Source organism: Lampris incognitus, chromosome 6 (assembly GCF_029633865.1).
Source record: "Lampris incognitus isolate fLamInc1 chromosome 6, fLamInc1.hap2, whole genome shotgun sequence".
Classification (NCBI taxonomy): domain Eukaryota; kingdom Metazoa; phylum Chordata; class Actinopteri; order Lampriformes; family Lampridae; genus Lampris; species Lampris incognitus.
In genome coordinates, this window is record NC_079216.1 from 1555479 (window position 1) to 1564646 (window position 9168).

The 9168-nt window shown below is 45.4% G+C and overlaps 2 protein-coding genes across 3 annotated transcripts in view; both read left to right on the forward strand.

The window, feature by feature from the left end:
* The window catches only part of cadps2 (Ca++-dependent secretion activator 2), a 238848-nt gene extending 238415 nt beyond the window's left edge, over positions 1-433 (forward strand). For both annotated transcript variants that reach the window (XM_056281254.1, XM_056281255.1), the window contains one exon: positions 263-433. In XM_056281254.1, coding sequence (XP_056137229.1) covers positions 263-433 — 171 coding nt within the window. The remainder of the gene's footprint in view (positions 1-262) is intronic.
* Positions 434-7093: 6660 nt separating this feature from the next.
* On the forward strand, positions 7094-8947 carry fezf1 (FEZ family zinc finger 1). Its single transcript, XM_056281608.1, has 4 exons — positions 7094-7870; positions 7966-8100; positions 8265-8397; positions 8685-8947. Exons 1-4 carry the CDS (start codon positions 7094-7096, stop codon positions 8945-8947), a joined length of 1308 nt encoding a protein of 435 aa, XP_056137583.1.
* Positions 8948-9168: the final 221 nt, after the last annotated feature.

Here is a 9168-nt window from a genome sequence, read left to right on the forward strand (position 1 = left end):
GATGGGTGGACGGTGTCTGGATGTTCATGTTTTTATAGTTTCTAATGTACTGCGAGACGTGACTCTGCTTTCAAAGCAAAGACAGGAGGAATGATAATGGCTTCCACCGCCAGGAACCCCTCAAACAGGCGTCTGTCTTTGCGTGCGAATTTAAAAGGCTCAAACGTCCTTGAGTCTCGGTCTTGTGTTTTTGTCCGGGTGTCAGAGAAGTGACCTGTGGCCTCATTCCACATTCCTCTCTGTTTCCATCCCCACTCAACAGAAGACGCACAGGGACTTCCGTCTGCAGGGCGTCCTGGGCGCCACGCTCAGCAGCAAGACTTACGACACCGTCTACAACCGGCTGACGGTGGAGGAGGCCATGGTGGCCGTGAGAGGCGGCGACGCTCTGCAGGGCATCGGCTTGAGGGACAGTGATGAAGAGGAGGACTGAAGAACGACAAAGGCCCGTTTCACATCCGCAGCTCCCGGAACAGTGCTGGCCTGCACGTCCCGGTGTTAGCATGCATCTACCTGCATGTGGATGTGATGAGGTGGAAGTACACATGTACATGTACAAGTACACCTGCACATCTACAAGTATACCTGAACATCTGAAAGTATACCTGAACATGTGAAAGTATACCTGAACATGTGAAAGTATAACTGTACATCTACAAGTATACCTGAACATGTGAAAGTACAACTGTACATGTGAAAGTATAACTGTACATCTACAAGTATACCTGAACATGTGAAAGTACAACTGTACATGTACAAGTATACCTGAACATGTGAAAGTACAACTGTACATGTACAAGTATACCTGAACATGTGAAAGTACAACTGTACATGTACAAGTATACCTGAACATGTGAAAGTACACCTGTACATGTGCAAGTATACCTGAACCTGTGAAAGTACAACTGTACATGTACAAGTATACCTGAACATGTGAAAGTACACCTGTACATGTAGAAGTACACCTGTACATGTAGAAGTATAACTGTACATCTACAAGTATACCTGAACATGTGAAAGTATACCTGAACATGTGAAAGTATAACTGTACATGTACAAGTACACCTGAACATGTGAAAGTATAACTGTACATGTACAAGTATACCTGTACATGTGGAAGTATACCTGAACATGTAGAAGTATAACTGTACATGTACAAGTATACCTGTACATGTGGAAGTATACCTGAACATGTAGAAGTATAACTGTACATGTACAAGTATACCTGTACATGTGGAAGTACACCTGTACATGTAGAAGTATAACTGTACATGTACAAGTATACCTGTACATGTACCAGTACATGTGACCTACACGATAGTAGAGGACAACCATGTTAAGGACTTTAATGACAAACATGTACGGCTCTCTCTTTTTCTCTGTCTGTTTGTCTGTCTGTCTCTCTGTCTGTCTCTGTCTCTCGCTGTCTATCTGTCTGTCTCTCTGTGTCTGTCTGTGTGTCTGTCTGTCTGTGTCTCTCGCTGTCTATCTGTCTGTCTCTGTCTGTCTGTCTGTGTCTCTCTGTGTGTCTGTGTGTCTGTCTGTCTGTCTCTGTCTATTGGTCTGTGTCTGTCTCTCTTGTCTGTCTGTTTCTATCTGTCTGTCTCTGTCTGTCTGTCGGTCTGTGTCTGTCTGTCTATCGGTCTGTGTCTGTCTATATCTGTCTGTCTCTCTTTGTCTATGTCTCTTGTCTGTGTCTGTCTGTCTGTCTGTCTGTCTTTCCATCTGTCTGTCTCTCTGTCTGTCTTTCTGTCGCTCTGTCTATCTGTCTCTGTCTACTGTCTATATGTCTGTCTCGGTCTATCTGTGTCCGTGTCTATCTTTCTGTCTCTCTGTCTGTCTGTCTATCTGTCTCTCTGTCTGTCTGTCTTTCTGTCTCTCTGTCTGTCTGTCTATCTGTCTCTCTGTCTGTCTGTCTCTGTCTATCTGTCTCTGTGTCTGTCTCTGTGTGTGTCTGTCTCCAACAGAGACACAGAATCTGGTGGTAATTGTCCTTCATATGTTCCTGGTTGTGTTGTGGTTGTTTGGAGTGTGACAGTGGTTCCAGGACCTTCAGCACAGTCCGCGTGTCCTTACTTGTGTTGGTCACCAGTGTGCTGGTGCATGTTACTGTTATGTGTTATTGTTACATGTTGCTGTTACGTGTTGCTGTTATGTGTTATTGTTACATGTTGCTGTTACGTGTTACTGTTATGTGTTATTGTTACATGTTGCTGTTACGTGTTACTGTTATGTGTTATTGTTACATGTTGCTGTTACGTGTTATTGTTACATGTTGCTGTTACGTGTTACTGTTGTTATGTGTTATTGTTACATGTTGCTGTTATGTGTTATCGTTACATGTTGCTGTTACAATTTATTGTTACGTTATTGTTACATGTTGCTGTTACGTGTTACCGTTATGTGTTATTGTTACATGTTGCTGTTACGTGTTGCTGTTATGTGTTATTGTTACGTGTTACTGTTATGTGTTATTGTTACATGTTGCTGTTACGTGTTGCTGTTATGTGTTATTGTTACATGTTGCTGTTATGTGTTATTGTTACATGTTGCTGTTATGTGTTATTGTTACATGTTGCTGTTACAAGTTATTGTTACATGTTATTGTTACGTATTACTGGTATGTGTTATTGTTACATGTTGCTGTTACGTGTTATTGTTACGTGTTACTGTTATGTGTTATTGTTACATGTTGCTGTTACGTGTTGCTGTTATGTGTTATTGTTACATGTTGCTGTTACGTGTTGCTGTTATGTGTTACTGTTATGTGTTATTGTTACATGTTGCTGTTACGTGTTGCTGTTATGTGTTATTGTTACATGTTGCTGTTATGTTATTGTTACATGTTGCTGTTATGTGTTATTGTTACATGTTATTGTTACGTATTACTGTTACATGTTACTGTTGCATGTTACTGTTACATGTAAAACACCACACGTGATCAAATAAAGGAAGGATTTTTTTTACTGTGATCACAAACAGGGAAATCAGTTAATGTTGTTGTTGTTGGTGGGTTTGTGGAAGCAGTGAAAGAGACGTTCCTGTGAGGATCCATGGAGACATGTTGTGGTACATCACATGATCACACGCTGTTAAGTCTTAAAGTGTTGGCGGGAAAAGATTCAAGTACCAACCAACAAAACAATGGCTTCGTTTTTCACGTCATTACGCACCTCGTACCTGTTGATATTTATATCACACACACATATACGTATATATATATATATATATTTTACAGGCTAATGTCTGCTTCATTGTCTCAACACATCATACTGAACAGCGTGTAGATCAAGGTGAGGAAGAGGAGGAGCTGGCTGATGAAGATGAAAGTAGTGGCAGCCTGGCAGGAAGTGCTGCGGTGTCCTTGTGTCTTCATGGACGCTGGCGGCACATCATTGTCCCAGCGGTCTGTGTGATTACAAGAGTCTTCAGTGTTAATTCACAGCTGTGTCTGTCGGAGCTTTAACGCAGCCGTCCTCAATCAGGTCCTCAGCTAGCAGCAGTCCTGTTGGTTCCACATCACCTGTTCAGCTGTACAACCTCCTGAATGACCTGAGGACCTGAGTGAGAACCACTGGTCCAGCAGACAGAACATGTGAGGTAGATTCTTGCTATGGGTGAGGTGTAAAGTGTGACTGGTTTCCAGTCCGTCCTTCACATCCCCCTGTAAACAGCCTTCCAGCCTTCCAACACCCTCGTAGCAAGTCTGGCTGAGGGTCGTAGAGGATGTAAAACTGACGATGGAGGTGAGAAACGTCAGCAAGATTCATGTAAACGCAGGTTGCTGCAATTCAAATCTGGTCTTTATGTCCCATAACCCCTCATTCATGCTCATGACATATAATAACAGGTGTAATAACATATAGTTAACAGATATAACATATAACAGGGACAATAACATTACAGATAGAACATATAATAGATATAATAACGGATATAATAACAAGTATAGGTATAGTAACGGGTATAATAACATAACCGGTATAATAACAGATATAATAACATAACAGCTATAATAACAGATATAATAACATAACAGCTATAATAACATAATAGGTATAACAGGTATAATAACATAACGGGTATAATAGGTATAATAATAGATATAACAACCAGACTGATGAAAGCTGCTTTTATTGGATTTATAGGTAATAATTCAGTTTAAGTGATATATTATTCGGGTAAAAAACGCACTGTTAAATCAGCAGGTAACATATTTACTGGGATACTTACTGCGGTACATTGCTGTAGTTTCTGTTGGGTTGATTTGAGTCCAGTCGTCATGACTGACAGGAAAAACCGTCTTAATTTTCTTTTCACACCTTTCTTTAAAAAAGAAGAAATGAACGTCACGGTCCTCCCCTCCGTTACTGCTGTTCAGTCAATCTACAGAAACCACATCTGCAGTAACGTCCTTCATTCAGTATTTACTAGTGGAAGAGGGCTGGATGTATTATTATCATTATTTTTGTTGTTTTTGGTGCTATAATAGTATCATCATTATTACCGTCAATATTACAATTGTCATTATTATTATTATTATTATTGTTGGTGCTATTACATTATTATCATCATCAATATTATAATTGTCATTATTATCATTGTTGTTGGTGCTGTTATAGTATTATCATTATCATCATCACTATTATAATTGTCATTATTATTGTTGGTGCTATTATATTATTATCATTATCATTATCGTCAATATTATAATTGTCATTATTATCATAATTATTATCATCAATATTACAATTGTCATTATTATTATTATTGTTGGCGCTATTATATTATTATCATTATCGTCAATATTATAATTGTCATTATTATCATAATTATCATCAATATTACAATTGTCATTATTATTATTGTTGGTGCTATTATATTATTATCATTATCATTATCGTCAATATTATAATTGTCATTAGTATCATTATTATTATCATCAATATTACTATTGTCATTATTATTATTATTGTTGGTACTATTATGTTATTAATATTATCATCATCAATATAATTGTCATTATTATTATCATTGTTGTTGGTGCTATTATTATTATGATCATCATCAATATTATAATTGTTATATTATCATTATTGTAATCGTTATTATTATGGTTAGTATTATTATCATTACTGTATGTATTATTATTATTGGAGAATGTACAGACTAGCACGGCGGATGTCTGTGGCAGTTAAAGGAGATTTAAATGAGAAGCTTTCTGAAGAGGACAAGAAAAGACAAATTATAAACCACCTAACGTCCAATTACACACGCTTCAGCCAGTCTACCTACCACTTCCTGTTGTTATTATTATTGTCATCGTCATATTGTTATTCTTATGGAGTAACAATAATCCTCATCATTATATGTATTTTTTCTTTTGCTCCGGAGAGTTGGGTATGTTTTTAGATTGCTTCTCTTTCCGTTTCTTGTCATTCTGTCGTTTCATTCGTTTTTGTCTTTTTATGCTTCGTTCAGAAATTTATTTCATTTTCTGCCAAATCTGATCCGTGAACAGTTTCCCTGTTCTGCCCACAAATTCAACCTGATTCTTCCATTCAGCTCATTATCAGTCGCTGTTATTATTATTATTATTGTTATTATTATCATCATCATTATTATTATTGTTCTTATTATTATTACTATTATTGTTGTCGTTATTGTTATTATTACATCATCATTATTATTATTGTTCTTATTATTACTATTGTTGTTATTATTGTTACCATCATCATTATTATTGTTGTTGTTGTTCTTATTAATATTACTATTGTTGTTATTACATCATCATTATTGTTATTGTTCTTATTATTATTACTATTATTGTTGTTATTGTTATTGCTATTATTGTTATTATTTCTACTACTACTGTTATTATTGTTATTGTTCTTATTGTTGTTGTTATTGTTGTTCTTAATATTATTGTTGTTGTTATCGTTATTTTTGCTATTGTTATGTTATTGTTATTATTAATGTTGTTGTTATTGTTATTACTATTGTTATTGTTCTTATTAATATTATTGTTGTTATCGTTGTTATTATTGTTATGTTATTATTGTTGTTATTGTCCTTGTGGCTTGTTCTGTGTTAGGTATTGTTCTCTTTCGCCTCCAGTGCTAAATCTTTCTTTATTCCAGCCTGTCACTTAATGATTCATTAGTTGTAGTAGCAGTAACACCCATGATATTGTTAAGTAGTAGTGGTAATTTTGTTGCGTGTGTGTGTGTGTGTGTGTGTGTGTGCGTGTGTGTTCGTGTGTGTGTCTGTTTTTCCCGCCCGACAGTAATAGCAGCTGTAATAAAACGCGGGCGGGAGTTTCCGTACCGGATGTGTGAAGGGTTTCGGCTCGCGGAGCACAGGCCTACCTACCTACCTACCGTAGCGGTAATTGAGGACTTGGCGAGGCCTCGCTCGCGTGTCCTCCTCAGGTCTCTGGGTCCTCCTGTAAGACGTGCGCGCCCCTGCAGGCTGCGGCGCGCTGAGTGGAGCCACGCGTGTGGAAGGAAGGCTTGAGTCTGTGGCTTCACGCGCTGCTGGACCAACCTCGTTTCCTGTCGCCGACTTGTGGGTGTTCCACGGTGGAATCCGACCTGCACAGCGGCGCGGGACTAGTCTGGTGGTGGATTTGGTGATCCAAGAGGATTCGCTGGGCGGCCCGTCACGTCGTGTCTGTGAGCTCCAAAGTCCTGTTGTCAAAGTTTGTGCGTGGCGAGGCGAGCAGGAGAGCGGAAGTGATCCGTGTCCGTGACACGCGGTGACCCCGCCGGGCGTCTGTCGTGCTGCGCGGTTCTGGATGATGTCACGCGGAGCCGGGAGGGGACCGGGATTTGCCAAACGCCTTCCAGTTGAACAAGAGAGGAGCTACTAAAGAGCAGCAGCTCCTGCGAGGCGGGGGACACGCGCACCCTCTCGGCGGCTCGCGGCCACCAGCGGAGAGTTGATGGACGGGAATTGAACAATTACCCACTTGACTCTCCTCTCGCGGACGGTAACGATCTGGGCTCCGCGCGCCTCCAATGAAGAGCCGTCCCGCGGTCCGCTGAGGAGGATCCGCGCCGGCTTTCTCTCCGGAGGGCTTCGCGTCGAAGTCATGGACGGCTCCCTCCTCCTCCTCCGAGACCCAGCGGGGAGAGTCCGCTCCCCCTCCTCCGCTCCTGCCAACTCGTCCGCGGGCGCGGACGTGATGGGCTCCAGCAAGCCGCTCGCCTTCTCGATCGAACGGATCATGGCCCGGACGCCCGAACCCAAGTCGATACCCTTCCCGCACTTGTTCCAGGCGGCGGCTCCCGCGGGGAAGGCCGACCCGAGGCAGCTGCTCAACCTGAGCCCGTCCTGCCTGCACTGCATGATCCCGTTTGTCCCGCTGACCTACGAGCCGGGTCACAAGCCGAGCGTCCACGGGCGGGACGCCGTTCACTTCGACGCCTCGTCGCGGCCCAGCGACTCGCTGGGCGCCGGGTTCGGCTATAAGAGCGACCAGTCCGACCTTCACCAAACGGCGGGGCAGTACAAGCTCTTCCGGCCCCGGGTGGTCAACCAGTCCCCCTTCCCCCCCGTGGGGGCCGTCTGCTACCTGAACTGCGGGGACGGCGCCTGCCCCGCCCCGGCGGGCATCGTCAACCTGCACCCGATGGCCTCCTACCTGCTCAACGCCCCGCTGCAGCACGCGCGGCACCGAGCCCTTCTGACGGACAAAAGCAAAGCGGCTCAGGGTTCGGACCGCTACCCGTCCGGACAGACGCAGCTGAACTACAGCAAGGAGGCGGCGCACCTCCTGTCCGAGAAGCTCTTCAAGGGCTCGGCCAAGCTCAGCGCTCCGTGTCCCGCGGCCAAGGCCAAAGTCTTCACCTGTGAGGTGTGCGGCAAGGTAAGTCCCGGGCGCGCGCCACGGCGCTCGCTCGACGCTCGCTCGGTGGTTCTGTTTGATTCTGCCGAAACACTTCTAACGCATTTTCCGTGCAGGTGTTCAACGCCCATTACAACCTGACGCGCCACATGCCCGTGCACACCGGGGCGCGCCCCTTCGTCTGCAAGGTGTGCGGCAAAGGGTTCCGCCAAGCCAGCACGCTGTGCCGCCACAAGATCATCCACACCCAGGTAGGCGCAGCAGGCCCGGACCCCCGGCCCCGGCCCGGCCGGGGTCCGGCCCCGTCGCATGTGGCCGGTTGTCGGGCAGGTTGTGTGGTGTGTGCTGGGACTGGTTAAGAGCGTCCCGCAAAGGACAGCGTGTGAACGTGCGGCTGCGGTGTGTGTCGTTGCAGGAGAAGCCGCACCGGTGCCAGCAGTGCGGGAAGGCCTTCAACCGCAGCTCCACGCTCAACACGCACACGCGCATCCACGCCGGGTACAAGCCGTTCGTGTGCGAGTTCTGCGGGAAGGGGTTCCACCAGAAAGGTGAGAGGCCGTGTGTGTGTGTGTGTGTGTGTGTGCTGAGAGCCTCCGTCAGTCCTGGAGCCTGCTCAGAGACTGCAGGAGGGAGCGGGGGACTAACTGGAGTGGCGTGAGTGAATGTGGGCATGACGCCCGAGTGCACGTGTGTGTCCTGTAGACCAGCGGGCCTGTCCGTGTGCACGTGTGTGTCCTGTAGACCAGCGGGCCTGTCCGTGTGCACGTGTGTGTCCTGTAGACCAGCGGGCCTGTCCGTAGCTTGTCTCACGCTCCATCCGTCGTGTGTTGTCAAGGTAATTACAAGAACCACAAGCTGACGCACAGCGGGGAGAAGCAGTTTAAGTGCAACATCTGCAGCAAGGCGTTCCACCAGATCTACAACCTCACCTTCCACATGCACACGCACAACGACAAGAAGCCCTTCACCTGCCCCACCTGCGGCAAGGGCTTCTGCCGGAACTTCGACCTCAAAAAACACGTCCGCAAGCTGCACGACCCGCCGAGCTCGCCGCTGCCGCCGCTGCCGCAGCGGGGCGGCGGCGGCGACGCGCGCTGACGCCGCCCCGGAGGACAGACTGGGTTTACTCGTCTCATCCGACGTTCCTTTCAAACGACTTTCTGTTGGACTTTGCGGCGGGTTCTCAGGACCGCTGCGCACCTTTACCCGGCACGGTGGCGCTGTTCGAGCCAACCGCTTCCGGAGGAGCGCAAGACACGCCGGCTTAAAGCAGGCGGAGAGGAAGCAAAATCCCGCTTCCGTCCGTCCGTCTGTGTCCC